At 37.1% G+C, this 15,834-nt stretch overlaps 1 protein-coding gene across 5 annotated transcripts in view; it reads right to left on the bottom strand.

The window, feature by feature from the left end:
• Positions 1–332: 332 nt before the first annotated feature.
• The window catches only part of Nsd3 (nuclear receptor binding SET domain protein 3), a 108,304-nt gene continuing 92,802 nt past the window's right edge, over positions 333–15,834 (bottom strand). For 3 of the 5 annotated variants that reach the window (XM_046463843.2, XM_046463844.2, XM_046463847.2), the window contains 5 exons: positions 11,059–11,175; positions 9,217–9,358; positions 7,854–7,960; positions 6,835–7,036; positions 333–6,419 (listed from right to left, as the gene is read on the bottom strand). In XM_046463843.2, coding sequence (XP_046319799.1) covers positions 6,178–6,419; positions 6,835–7,036; positions 7,854–7,960; positions 9,217–9,358; positions 11,059–11,175 — 810 coding nt within the window. In that variant the 3' untranslated portion in view covers positions 333–6,177. The remainder of the gene's footprint in view (positions 6,420–6,834; positions 7,037–7,853; positions 7,961–9,216; positions 9,359–11,058; positions 11,176–15,834) is intronic. The other 2 variants (XM_046463845.2, XM_046463846.2) reach the window with 1 other exon arrangement.

Genomic DNA, 15,834 nt, shown 5'->3' with positions numbered 1-15,834 from the left:
GTCACCTTTGGGTCTCATACCAGTGGGATGAAGATTGATTAGCATCTCCCTTGGGGACTTTCACCAACCAGGTGGTGCGTAGATGGTCTTTTACCACACCAAAGCAAGAAGCAACGTTCTCTAAGAATATTTCCTCTATGAAAAACAAAACTCACTTTTTAAGATCCAGTTTCTTAGCAGTACTGCAGCATTTTGAAGGAAGAAAAGCTGCATGAGGTTGGATGTTTTGTGTTTTTAAGCCTTCCTTCCCCCAACACACAAAATCACACAATGCTGGCCTCCTGTCCAATGAGTTGTAGCAAAAAATTATAGACAAAGAACAAGCCCACATATTTAATTTGGAACATACAAGACAATTTATTGAAGTCAATCTCAAGCAAAATCTGAAATCAGTGGAATGTCATTAAAAACCTTCCTAAATGAATCCTCACAGAAGCAGAAAACACATTTGAATTCCAAAGTATTTTGTAAAATAAAAAGGCAACATTTCAGTAAATATAATGTACAAAAATTATATGTTCCTACCAGCATACACATGAGTAAGAAGCTTAAATATTACAGGCATTTCTAAGTACACTAGTTAACAATGAACTATATACAGGTTAACCAAGCTTTGCACATTTCACACTTTGCAATTAAACATAGGCCAATCAACAAAATCCTCAAAATATTATATATCTTGAAGTCCATGTGGCAACATCAAGTCATTATATAGTAATGCCCTAGTGGAACACCCCCAGGGAAAGTTAATACTAATCCCTAGTGTCAAGAGCTTCCAGCAGAGTCTCAGAAACTCAGAAGAGATTGACTTTTAGTGAATATTGATATTTTGTTATCAAAGACTCAAGTCTCAAGTGATTAGGTAAAATAACATTTCACAGGATCTACAAAGTTTATTACAGATAAACAAAGTACAGAAATAATCTACAAAGGTCATTATCATAAAGAACATGAGAAAACGAAAACGGAATCTGTAGGTATCTGTTGTGCAATATCACTCAAATGGGTACAAATGAATTTCTCATATCAATTCCAAATATGCACACATCCTTGTATATAAAAAATGATCTAATTAGCCAGTTGTAATCATTTAGCATCTTGGTTATTTAGTGGCAACGTGGTCCTTAACACAGGATATGTAGACAGAACAAATGGGATAATGTCAATGACAACAAAGTCAAAAATTTTATCTAGTACACTTCTAAACTGACAAGAATACCTTGTAAATACCTTATACAGGCAATCTGATGGGTACTTGAGAGCCATTTGCACACATCAAGAGTCTTTTGGCCAGTAGGGAAGGGGAGCAGTGGAAGCTAAGGGTGCTTTCTCATTCAGTGGCAGATGCAGTCATGTCACTTAGAAAAACTAAGTACTGAATAATGACTTTGGCAGCTATTCTGTTTTCCCTTTATGCTTACATGTTAATGACTTTTGGAGTCCAGTATAATTGCTATGGACTGACAAAAACCCCACAAAAAAACAGAAATGGTTTTTGAAATACAAGGGTTACACATAGCATTTTAGGAGTGTAACATAAGTGCATCCCTCCTGCCCCCATAGGCATATAGTAAAAGAAAATAAGTGTCTGGGGATAGGGTTAACAAAAAGAACATACATAGGAAATATTTGTAAAAAATGTGACTAGTATCCCGTGCAGGAAGAAGTCTCTTCCTTAAAGGTGCACAATAAATCTGAGCTATCTCCTGTGGACACACTCCTATTTGCAGAATTTTGTCTTTAATCCAAGATAAAGAGGAAAGAGACTAGGCTATTTGTTTCCAAAACAGTATACAAAATGAAAAGTTTTCTACTCCATAAATTTAAAAAAAGAAAATTAAAATAAGGAGAATCTTAAGAGTTTCAAGTACTTAAAAAACCTGAATTCAATGAAGTAGAGGTCTCAATGTTAAAGTGACTACATCGTACCTGTGGTAAACATTATCATTCCCCTCCCTTACCCTAACATAACCTCTTTTTTTCCCCAGTACCCCACCCCAGACAAAAGTTGGTAAGATTTTGGTATATACAAATTCCCAACTTTTCAATATTTGTTAATTCCTTGCAAAGCTGTCTACTTATATCTGTTGGTTAATCCATATGAAAATGGAACAAAAAAACAAACTTTTTGTTTTCAAATAACTAGAGACAAGTTTATATGGCCCTAGGCTGAAGGAAATTGTTCCATTTGATCACTGCAGCAACTTGGACAAGTGGGAGGAAGGAGGCTAGTTATATCAGCCTTGTAAAAAGTAATTCAAGTTTACTCTGTACTGCCCAGCAATAAAGCAACTTTCCAATGCCATTGTACCTCATGTAAAATGACATCACAAACAAGCTTTCCAAGTTGTAAGGACTCCAAAGAAATTTGTTTTCTTATCCTGTTTGGATGTGACTGTGGCAGGTAGCACCTTGACTTTATGGTGAATGCTAAAAGATGACCTTTGTATTTAAAAATAAAATGAAAGACACACAACAGGTCTGGACAGTCCAGAAATTACATTCTGAATAGATGGCATCTCTGATTCCAAACTGCAGGTCTGGTTTGACCCTGTTAGGAACATATCATGCAAGAAACTACTCAAAAAAAGAAACTGTTTCATGAATTGGGAAAGTTGCCCAACAGCCTGTCCCACCTAAGAGTACTTTACACGATTAGCTATTCAATATCTCAGTTCCACATTATTTACAGGCATGTTGCCAAATTCTGTGTGAAAGCAATCCCCCACCCACCTCCAATTATCTTTTTAGTTTTCAGATATGTTCCTGACTTGAACACACAGAAATCTCTAAGCTTCCATGATCCTAAAACTCAAGCCTATTTATTCTTTAGCTTAAACCAGATCATTTTTTGAGAATTAAAAAAGCAGAAACTTATTAAAACAAAAATGAAAATAAACCCCACTTCACTCTGATCTCCAGTACTGATTTGACAATAAAGAAGTGAATCACTGGTTCCAGCTGCTTCAGCATGACAGGAATAAAGGGCCATCTTCCCCCTCCTTCTCTGCCAGCCTCATGCAGCTCTTCTGATTCCTCATAGTCATTGTGGTCCTGTCCCTGCCTCCACTGCAGTGCGTGTGAAGGTTTCCCACAATTTCATCTTTAGCTCTTACTGATCCAATTCCTGAAGCTTTATGCTGATGATCAAAAGTGTTATGTTCACTTCTTCCTCCAAAGAATTAACATGAGGTTAAAAAAAGAATCACCACTATTATCCCATAATGTAAGTTATTTCATTTTTGGACAAGAATAAAAACCATCCACTTATTCTCTGACCACATAAAGATTTAAAAGTTAATAGCTACTAACTTCAGACTGTAAATAAGCCGTATGTCTTTTGGAATATTCACTGGCATAGCCCAGGCAAGCACAGTACATGTATACTTATGCACACATAAAACACAATTTTCTTTCTGCTTCCATAAGATGTGACTTTAAAATAGATAAATAGGTCAACATTAACACCATGGAGATGCAAGGAGAGGTCCTTGGCACTGGCATGACTAAAACCACTTTTTAGATCATAAAAGGTGTTAGAGCTACAGTTAGCTATTTTGTTTTCTACCTTGGTTTCTGAAATGATAGAACAATCCTATTAGTCATAAAAAAAGTTAAAGTCTCTGCAGAGCTCTATTATAGATATAAAAACAAAATGTGACACAATGAAGATGCTGCATAAAAATAGTTAAATCTAAGGTATTTGCAGTATATAGGATGTACCCTGGCTTACCATATAAAAGTCATCAGATATTAAATAGCACTAAGTCCAAAACAAAACAAGAAGATACAATTTTATGTTGGATATTGTTTCAACAAGAGTTGCATTTGGAATATTAAAAGAAATCCTTGTGTTAGTAAGTTTAAAAAAACATACATTTATATCTATATAAAATAAATTTTAGTATGTTAAAACCTAAATTTTCTTATTTTTTTCAAAGAACATCTAATTGCTCAAGAGCAAAGTTTAGTGTTCTCATGAGCTACATTTCATGTTACTTGTAGCAATTAGATTTGATAACACGTACCTCTTTCTTTTGGGATCATATCTAATCAACAGAATTATTGGATTCCCAATAAGTCACCTCAGAATGAATTGCTTCTATCAGGCAAATGGCAGTTTAGGAGCTTAAGTAAAGGATTTGTAGTGTTGTTGCTTTTTTTTTTTTTGATTGTTTTTTTTTTTTTTTTAAAACAAGAGAGAATCCAGTATAATTGCACATTTATATACAGAGAGAGAGGGAGGGAGGGAGGGAGGGAGGCACAAAATAGCTTTTCTTTTCAGAAAAGAGCTCTAAATCGATAAGGAAATAGAACACACTTAACACAACTGAAGGAATGCAGTAGAGCATCTACTTGCCCTATTTTCATAAGGTTAATTAGATACTTCTTGAAGGCAAAAAAATTCTATCAGGTACCAGCAACTGCAGTCAAAATTCACGGAGAAAGTTAACAATCATTCAGGCTAACCATAGACTTCTATTTAGTACAGTGTTACAATAAAGTCTAACAACAATTATTTTATCCAAGGAATACTGGCTACTGTGTGTGTGTGTGTGTGTGTTCATTATTAAAAATTAAATGCAAGTGACTTTTGTGGGCAGACAACTTGGTATACTTTTATCAATAAGACTCAAATATTAGAGTCAAACAATTTTGCTAACACTGGCTTTCTTGGGAACTTTCTCCAAGAATTTCCTAAGATGAAGTGTGTTTGTGTGGCTTTTAAATACCCTGTAAAAATAGAAGTTTTTCCCCTTACTCAACAAGGGCAATCTTTTTTTGGTACCAGGAATTGAATCTGGGGGGGAGGGGGGGACTCAACCACTGACTCATATCCCCAGCCCTTTTTATTTTTTACTTTGAGATAGGGTCTCACTAGGTTTCTTGCAAATTTGCTAAATTGGTGAGACTGGCTTTGAGCCTGCAATCCTCCTGCCTCAGTCTCCCAAGCTGCTGGGATTACAGGTATGTGCCACCACGCCCATCCAAGCACAATTAAGTACTGGATAATACTAATTAGAGATTGTTTACATATAACTTGGGGATGCCCTTACTGCCTATCCCCCAAATTAGGAACACAACCAAAAAGATCTATTCAAAATACAATTTAGACTCACTTATATGGCATTACCAGGAAACATGACTGAATGGTGCTGACAACGAAATATTTGATTAGGAGAGGAAAACAGAAAATATAAAATATCCATAATTCCAAGTCAAACATTAGACTGGACATTAGATGGGGCTCATATGGTCCAGCTTTTGTTCTGTGCCTTTCATCTCCCTTTAGCTGCCTTTATCAGTGTGTCAAAATAACAGGAGTGGCCATTCCACCTATACATTCATATCCACATATGCACTCCACCAAAATGTTGTCAATGGATAACATTTTAAAGTCAGCGAGCACACCCACTCCTTTTCTTCCTCCTAAATAAACAGATGAATGAACAATCAAACAAAATACACATTATATAACTTTCTAGGTAGAGTTATCATATCACAAAGCCCCCCTGGTTTAAGACCAAAGAGAAAATTCACCAGGGCATTTGTTTTCAAGAGGCCAGATTTAATACTTCCAGACAGCCCTTCTCTAAGACTATGAAAAACATTCTGAAGGGAAAGAGAAGGTAGCCTATTTACTGCTCAGTAAAGAGGTATATAAAGGTGATCATTTCTGGAGGGCTTCCTCTGATTCCTACTTTACACACACACACACACACACACACTATTTGAACTACACATCTTGAAGTTCCTAAAAATGAAAATAAATAAAGGAATGATGGCTATTTTTGCTCTATACAACCAAGAAACATATCTTAAACTTTAAATTGATCTTATTAACAAAATTTTCCTTTCTCTTTGTTCTTACTTTAATAAAAGCAAAGACATCTCTTTTCCTAGCTGCAAAGACATTGAAGCACAATAAAAGGCAAGAAAAAAAACAAGGGAATTTAACCCTCCAGAGAAGAATCCCTACACCAAGAAAAACAAAGCAAAACCCAGACACCACCAACTGCTTCTGCCTGTGTACTCTGGTTTTCCATTTTTGCTTTAATAAGGCAGTTCCGATGGCAAAGGCTATATGCGCTGCAGCAGTCTCTTCTTTTTGAATGCATTATCTACTTGCTTTTTTCTTTGCATTTAAACAGGAAGGGGGGATCATCACCCATTTATTTATTCTGTTACTTCTTCTCCATGATCTTGTGATTCCCATTTACATTTGATCTTGCTCCAGTATTCTGGTGACACAGGAGATAAGGGGTCATGTTCAGAGCAGCAGAGTCGGCCTTCCAATGCAGAGGGAACCAGAGCTCCCTTTTCATGATCTTTACAAAATGAGTGTGGACAGAACTCACAGAAGGAAACGGCTGCACTGCTGCACTCATCGCACTGATGCCACGGGCACTCCCACTTTCCTAACACAGGGTATGGGAGGAAGGAGGAGAGCACCCGGGTTAGTGCCTGTCTTGATTACCCAGGAAAACCCAAGACCCCACCTCCACTCTGAGTGGCGATTGAATTAGATTGAATACAACTCCAAATTCCAGCCAAACATACACCTAGTAGTGTTGTTTTGTATGGATATGAGCTAGTGGCCCAAACCCAATGCCATAGGTCCAATAACCCACCTATGGTAATACTCAAAAGAAACTGATCCTTGCTGCCACACAGGGTATCCCAGTTCACCTGCATAATTTTATTTGCTATTGCTGTTTGTTCTATTCAATGTCACTTACTTCATGGTTCTACTAAGGAGAGTAGAATGTACTCTGATAAACACACAGTTACCAAAGACCCAAACAGAGAAAGGGCCTTGCAGGTCTAGCTTACCATATGGTGGCTGAGTCAGGTTAAGGCATAGGAGGTGGTATGCTTTGGGACAGTCTTTTTTGTCACACATGACCAACTCTCCACCATCTCCACATTGAAAACAGTAATCTTCTTGCATCTGCTTTGGTTCTGTTTTGATTTTTCGTCTCTTCTGCTTTAACTTGGCATTTTTCACCTTCTCTTCAATTGTTGCTGCACATGCCTAGTAGGAAAGAAGGACCACAGTTTCAGTGATCACAGATAGTGTAGGAAGCAATATATAGAAAGGAAAACCCTTTGTTAATTTAAATTCATCTTCTGTACAATTCCTAAAAACACCAGGTGGACCTTTCCTATAAAAATACTACAATAAAAATAAGGCTTTGTTTTCATTGACTTTTGAAAAGGCTGTTTTGTTTAATTGTAAAGGTGGTGATAAATCCAAATAACTTTTATTAACTAATACTTAGACAACTTGTGAATTCTTTCTCTTTTCTTCTGTGTGTGTGTGTGTGTGTGTGTGTGTGTGTGTGTTACTGGGGATTGAACCCAGGGGCACTCTAACACTGAGCTATAGCTCTATTCCTTTTTTAAATTTTATTTTGCGACAGGGTCTTGTGAAGTTGCTCAGACTGGCCTTGAACTTGTGATCTTCCTGCCTCAACTTCCTGAGTTGCAGGGATTATAGGAGTGCACCACAACAGCAGGCTATCTGAATTTTCCCATTAAGTTCTATAGTTCACATACTACAACATTCACTATTCAGCAGTCTTAGTATATAGTTAATTAATAAAAAAGTTTCAAGAGGATTGCCAATTTCAAACAATCAGAAATACGAATACAATTCAGAACTAAAAGATCTTACTAAAATAGGATTCCTAGAAAATCAAAGTGTCTAAACTACTGGTAAACATTCCTGATGATCCACTAAGTAGAGCAGGTGACCATTTGACAGCTTTTTCCTGAAATGGTTATAAGCAAACTTCTGCAGCCCCACTTCTATTTTCTTTTGGCTAGGGGTACTCCCCCGCACAACTGACCTTTGGTCGCACTCCTAGAAAGCCACTGCAGTTATCTGCCCCACAGTGGCACTCCGTTCTGCCATTGCCCAGACAATCCAAGTTATAATTAAACGTTAACTCCATCCCTAAAATATAAGAAAAATAATTATGCATACTCAAGTCATGAGGAAGAGAAAAGCTGTCAGATATACTCTCATACTGGAAGATGCATAATTCTGACATGAAGACTTTTTTCCCTTCCCATAATCCACCCTCACTGAAAACAATGATGGACGAAAAGAAAAAAAAAGGGGGAAAGACAGTAAAACATCTCCATCAACAATTATGACAACACTAAATATCCTAAAAAGAAGTTATATTCTTTTTTATAAAAGTGGTTGGAATGATGTAATAGGGACTAGGAATCTGCAACCTGTGATCAAGAAAAGAGCATCTAGTTTAGCCTTCTTTTCTAAAAGGTAGTCACTCCCGTTTCTAAATGAACAAAGTGATCTTGGAATTGTGATGATGCTATTTCTCATATGTAATGCTTTATGTTATAAATAGAAAAAAATTCAAAACAGAGGTTTACTATATACATCAAACATCCAGGGATTCAAACTAGAGCCTCCCAAGCTTCTTGCTAACTGGGCTTGACCAATCTACATAGTTCTAGAGAGTTTAAATATGTCTTAGCTACAGAATTTCCCTTTTCACCTTTTTTTTTTTTAATTTCACAAAAAAGAATCTTAGTTTTGCTTTTAAGATCTGGATAGAAAAGGAAAAATGAAAGCAACAGCTCTGGCTTTCAAGGCTTTTTATGTCTAATTTGAAACAAAATGATCTTTCAGAGTAAAAAACAATAACAAACAATAAAACCAACTGGTTTTAACATAAACTTATTACTTCTAATACATTTTAAAAAGAAAACAACAGCTAAGCATCTGGTTACATTATACAGAAAGCAATCATTAGAGAAGTAATGCACTAGCATCATAGACACACAGAATCCTTACACATTCTCTCTTATATAAAGGCTCTTGCTAAGTTCTCTTTTCAGGATATAATTTCTTTTTTCTTTTTTGGTAGTGGGGATTGAACCCAGGGACACTTAACCACTGAGGGCCATATCCCCAGCCTTTTAAAAATATTTTACTTAGAGGTAGGGTCTCACTGAGTTGCTTATGGCCTCGATAAATTGCTGAGGCTGGCTTTGAACTCGTGATCTTCCTGCCTCAGGCTCCTGAGCCCCTGGGATTACAGGTATGCGCCACTGCTCCCAGACAGGATATAAACTTTTACCTTTCATTGACGGGTAACAATTTCAAATATAACGTGAACTTTTCTGAATGAATATTTGGGTATCAAACCTAAAGAAGAGGAGATCAGGTTACTTTTTTACCTGCAGGAATATCACAAAGGGCAAAAAGTCCAACTCGAACATCTCCATTCACTGTCCACTTCTGTGTTTCACAGTTTGGATTACAACTGTGGTTCATAAAACGAGAATAATTTCCTTTTGGGCCAGCATCAATTATACGATCCTTCAGGAAGAAAAGAAAGGTATCTTTGACATAAAGCTAAATATAAGTCTATTTTAGAAACATCCAACTTAGTCAGGGGTCACAAGGCAACAGCATTTTGCTATCTGCTGGTGTTTAACAACTGATAAGTCTCAAAATGTGACACACTCTGTGCAGTTTACTAAGTTCTCTAATTTATATGATGACTTTCAAGTCATAGTAATTAAGATAAACCATAATTTAGTTTCTTTTTAAGTTTGCTTCTAGAAACAAGCAGACCACCAAATAATGCTACTTAGATTAGCAAGCCATACGGGTAGGTATTTTCTAATTAGGAAACTTCAAGTTCAGGTAACTACTCTAGTATTTTGCTGTCAGCCCTCATTCTTGCTCAGAGCAGGAAGCAAAACTAGTGTGATGTCGATGCTTTTAGTATAAAAATATAAGAAGGAAAAATGAGAACTCTCCCCAGATGAAAATCTGGAGATTTGTTTGATGAACAGACTACTGTGTGGGTCAGACTTTCCAGTAGTTACCTATTTTATTTTCACTTATACTGAAGTTCAAAAATATAGTAAAAAGATGAACGCTTAGGCCCCTGAAACTGAACTGAGAATCTGGAACAACATTCCCACATGTTGTTGTCAAGCTGGCTGAAGGGACCTCGGTGGTAAGGATAGGTAGGATTCATGGAGCCAGACTCCAGCATCGTCAAAATTGGCATTTTAACTTCTGTTCATGAGAAATGTTTTGAAAGTTATGAAACTTTCAAACAATTATTTATCAGGCAAAATACTTTTAAAATGCTGTATCTTTTAATTTATAGTGGGTATATATTTTTAGTAGTGCTAGGGATCAAACTCAGGGCCTCACACATATTTGGTATGCTCTAACACTGAGCTGTATCCCAAGCCCTAATCATAGTCTGATTTTTAATTTTAGAGATATCCTGGAACACAGAAAACATGGGTACTAGTCTTGGCTCTTAAATGATAACAAGATATTCAACAATTACTCACCATGTCTGGACCTCAGTTTCTTGTTCTCTGTAAATCAGAGGACTATTGAAAAGATTGTATTATATGTAATATATAGGTCTTACAATTATATGTGTTATTAAATTGGCAGTTTTACTATCATTTTTCTTATGACAACACTCATTTTCCTAACTCATTAAAAATATAAATATAGAAGTTTAGACTTTTTTTTAAATGAGAAATTTAATGGTGATTTATAATTTAGAATCACAGAGCTAATTCTTCCCTTCAGTGATAAAGAATCTGAGGGGCTGGGGTTGTAGCTCAGTGGTAGAGTACTCTCTTAGCATGCGTGAGGTACGAGGTTCAATCCTCAGTACCACATAAAAAATAAATAAATAAAATAAAGCCATTGTGTCCATGTACAACTAAGGAAAAATATTTTTAAAAAGGAACTGAGGCCCAGGTCTTTCATAATATCCAGGAACTAAAATACAGATCCAGATATGTAAAATCTATTTCTGGTTATCTTTTCATTCTTAGTATTTTCTTATATGACATGTGCAAGGCTTCAATAATGATTCATTTCGTATTCTAGAATAATCAGCACATTATAGTTTGCTGGCTATTATAAGTCATTATAATTTGCTTGGGAAAAGTCAAAAGAAACTGAATTCAACCTGAAACCATGAAACAAGAACAGAAAATCCCTTTTTCTTACCCAAAAAAAAAAAGCAATTTTACCTTTGTAACAGTTAACATATAAAAATTAGTTACACTATTCTCGTGGGCTCGCTTGATTCGAAGTCTGCATTCTTCTTCATCAATTAATTCACCAACATATTCATTTACAAATTCGCCCTGCAGAGAAGCATGTAAATATATAACTAAAATCAGTGTATCATATTATAAAATATTGCTTAACACAGCTATCCTCTATCATAATTAACTAAAAAGAATCCTGAAATAAATGAAACCCTGGAAATAAATGGTAATTTATTTATAAATTACAACAGGGGCACTATTTTTCTTGTACAAGTGCCTCATAAAGTGCCAATCTACTTGTCTTTTCTTGCTAAGAATACATTTCTATAGTCCAAGTGATACCACATGACATGTTGCTAGGATCTGAGGAAAAAATTAACCCCAGACTTTGAAGCTATATAATTACCACAGACTGGTTTGTAATTATCACTCCAGGTTTGTAACTGTGAGGGGTTGGGAGTAAGAACTGGGAAAGATCTGAATCTGAAACAAATAAGCTCTGTCTTTGTTTTTTAAACTTTTTTATTTTGAAGTAATTTTAGATACTCATAGGAAGTTAGAAAAAATAGTGCAGAGATCTTTGTACCTACCCTTCACTCAGCTTCCTCCATCTTGCAGATCCATAGCACAGTATAAAGCCAGAAAACTGACATTGGTACACAAATCTCAGGCTAATTCCCTTGAGATACAGCCAAATTATGTGTATTAACAGTTTGTTGGGCTGGGGATATAGCTCAGTTGGTAGAGGATTTGCTTGGCATGCACAATGCCCTGGGTCCAATCCCTAGCACCCCAAAAAATAAGCTTGTTTTTTAATTGCTGACTAGTGTTCCTCAGAATGGATATACTAGTCAGTCTAACCATTCATTCACTGAAGAACATTTGAATTGTTTCCAAATTTTGGCTATTACAAATAAGGCTGCTATGAATATTCTGGAAAAGTTTTCATGTAGATAAAGATTTTCATTTTTCTGGGACAAATGGTCAGGAGTGTGATTTGCTGTACCATATGGTAAGTGTATGTTTGTTTGTTTATCTGTTTATTTGGACTGTACCCAGGGGTGCTTTACCAATGAGCCACATCCCCAGACCTTTTTATTTTTTGAGACAGGGTCTCACTAAGTTGCCAAGGCTGGCCTCAAACTTGCGATTCTCTTGCCTCAGCACTTAGTCACCTTGCTAGGACGGGCAAGACCCGGGTTCGATCCTCAGCAACACATAAAAATAAAGGCATTGTGTTGTGTTCATCTACACCTAAAAAATAAATATTAAAAAAAAAAAATTGGGGCTGGGGATGTGGCTCAAGCGGTAGTGTGCTCGCCTGGCATGCATGTGGCCCAGGTTCAATCCTCAGCACCACATACAAATAAAGATGTTGTGTCCGCCAAAAACTAAAAAATAAATATTAAAAATTCTCTCTCTCTAAAAAAAATATTTAAAAAAATTGTAGGAAAGGCTGGGAGCAGTGGTGCATGCCTGTAATCCCAGTTACTTGGGAGGCTGAGGCAGGAAAATCGCAGGTTTAAAGCCATCCTGGGGGTGGGGGCAAGGGGCTGCTGGAATATAGCTCAATGGTAGAGTACCCCTAGGAATCAATCCCAGAACTTCAAAATAAAACACTGCAGCAAAAAATGATAGGCTGTAATTCAAGATCTAATACTTTTTCTGTAAGTATGAAAAATAGGCTGGAAATGAAGCTCAGTAGTTGCTTATACTTATTAGCATATGTAAGACCCTGGGTTCAATTCTTAGCATCCCCAAAAATTTTTCCAGAAAAGAAACCACTATATAACAGGAATTTTTTTGTTTGATTCTGGCACACATTTTCAGTAGTCTGTTATGTATGAAAAGGGGAAGGACTGTGTACATTCAATTTCATATTTGTTTTTTATTTTTTAGTTGTTGATAGACCTTTATTTTATTTATTTATATGCGGTGCTGAGAATTGAACCTAGTGCCTCACACATGCCAGGCAAGTGTGCTACTGCTGAGCCCCAACCGCAGCCCCTTATATTTGTTTTTTTATTGTGAATGTAACAAAAATCATTTCCATGTTGCTTTAACATCATTATGATTATGCTTTTCCACGACTGAATATTTATAGCTATTTTGTAAAAGGCCAATTGTCTTACATTAGTAATCCTTCAAATGCTAAAGGGAAGATCAGTTCAGATTGTATTTTCTTTTCCCTTGATTATATTATTAACTTAAAAAGTTATTTTAGAATAAATGCAACTACTATTAAAAGGTTTAACAACATTAAACTTGATGGATTTCAAGATAGCCCTATAAACTTCTCCAGAGTCATAGAAAACATTTGTATGTGTGATATGCATAGCATTAAAATAATATAATTTTTATTACATAACTCCCCATACATATTTTTTTTAGTACTGGGAATTGAACCTAAGGACACCTTACAACTGAGCTATATCTTCAGTCCTTATTTTTTATTTTATTTTATTTTGGTATCAGGGATTAAACTCAGAGGTGCTTAACCACTGAGTCCCCAGCCCTTTTTATTTTGTATTTTGAGACAGGCTCTAAGTTGCTTAGAGCCTTTCTAAGTTGCAAAGACTGGCTTTTAACTTGTAATCCTCCTTCTTCAGCCTCCCAAACTACTTGGATTACAGGCATGCATCATCAGGCCCAGCTCATTATATAACAACTTTAAATGTACTTGACCTTTTTGTTTTGGGTACTGGGTACCAAACATGGTTTAACACTAAACTACATCCCCAATCCTTCTTAATTGAGACAGGGTCTCACTAGGTTGCCAAGCCTGGCCTCAAACTTGCAATCCTCCTGTCTAAGCCTCCCAAGCAGTTGGGATTTCAAGTGTGTGCTACTGTGCCTGGCCAAAGTTCTCCTTTTGAAACCTATTTTGGTCACAGTGACATAAGACTAGAATTTTATAGTTCAAATATGAGGTATTCCCCCAAAGCTCCTATTAATGCAGAAATGTTGGGAGGTGAAAATATTGGATTATGAGAGCTGTAAACTAATTAGTCCATCCTAATTGAAATGCAGTAATTGGGTAATAACTTTAGTCAGGAGGTATGTTTGGAGGAGGTATATCCTGGAAGAATGCATCTTTCCTATGGGCCCTTCCCTGTTCCCTCTCTCTGCTTTCTGACCCCACATTGAGCTGAGCAGCTTTCTTCTACTGGGCCCTTCTGCCATGATGAACTGTCTCACCTTGGGCCCAGTGTAATGGAGCTGGCCATCTATGGACTGAGACCTCTGAAACCATGAACCCCAAATAAACTTTCCTTCCTCTAAGTTGTTTTTGTCAGATATTTTGGTCACAGTAACAAAAACTGGACTTGACAAACCCAGGTTTGATAGACTGACTCTCAAAGTGGTCCCTCTAGTCTAGCCAGGAGCAGTGACACATGTCTGTAGTCCCAGCAGCTTGGGAGGCTGAGACAGAAGGACTGCAATTTCAAGGCCAGCCTTAGCAACTTAGCAAGGCCCTAAGCAACTTAATGAGACCCTGTCTCAAAATAAAATAAAAAGGACTAGGAATGTAGCTTAGTGGTAAAGTACCCCTGGGTTCAATCCCCAGTACCAAACAAAACAAATAAACCCCCCAAAACAAACAATCCAAAACCAAATCCCTGCCTTCTGGTGTTCATGCCCTTGCACAAACCTCTCCCCTTGAAAGTGAGCATGACCTGTGATTTGCTTCTAACTAATACAATATGGTAATAATGATGGTGTGTATGTGTTCTGTGAGTTTACTACTTAAGACCTTAGTGTCTATCTTATTGGGAGTCTCCCTTCCATTCACTGTAAAGAAAGCAAGTGACTATGTTGGGAACCCCAGGTGGCAAGGAAATGTGGGCAAGAGCAACTCCTGGCCAACAGCAAGAAACCATCCCCCCAAACAAAGAAACACCAACCTGAAGCTCTCAGACTTACAGCTACAAAGAACAGAGTTTTGCCAGTAGCCACATGAACAGAGAGGTGGATCCTTACTTAGCTGAGGCACAAGCTGAGAACATAACCCTGGGAGACTGGTGGGCACCTTGATGTAACCTTCAGATTCTAAGTAGAGACCCAGGCTAAGCATTGCCTGAAATCCTGAGCTTCATAAACTGTGAGTTGCTAACTTGGTGGTAATATTGTTATATAGCAGTAATAACTAATGCACCAAGTCAGATGGAGGCACTCCCTACTAAAATCCGTAAGTTTCTCATCCCATCGTCTACAAGGCCCAATAATATTTAACCCTTGGCTACCCATTTCACCTCATCTTTTACCTTCCACTCCACTCCTTGTCACTCTTCTCCAGACTTATTACTTTGCCTTTTCCCTTCAATACTGGGGACTGAATCCAGGGATGCTTTACCACTGAGCTACATGCCCAGCCCTTTTTATTTTGTATTTTGAAACAAGGTCTCATTAAGTTGTCAAGATTTGCCTTGAACTACTTGAACTCCTCCTGTCTCAGCCTCCTGAGTCACTGGGATTACAAGCATGTGCCACCACACCTGGCTTATGATAAGGCCTTTGAACTTGCTTTTCCTTTGGTCTGAAATGCTGTTATGATAGATCTACATGGTTTTCTACTTTACACATTCAGGTTAAATGTCACCTCCTCAGGCTTCCTAATCAATTGAAAATAGTAATCCCTGTCATTAGCCATTTGGGGGAGGGGGGGTACCGAGGATTGAACCCTGAACCATATCCCCAGCTCTTTTTAAAATTTTTTTATCTTGAGTCAGAGTCTCACTAAGTTGCATAGGGCCT

This window comes from Marmota monax, unplaced genomic scaffold (genome assembly GCF_021218885.2).
Source record: "Marmota monax isolate L192 unplaced genomic scaffold, Marmota_monax_Labrador192_F-V1.1 WCK01_AAM20220418_F8-fsc00224, whole genome shotgun sequence".
Taxonomy (NCBI): Eukaryota; Metazoa; Chordata; class Mammalia; order Rodentia; family Sciuridae; genus Marmota; species Marmota monax.
Note: the sequence above shows the minus strand (reverse complement) of the source record. Positions and strands in the feature narration are given on the sequence as shown.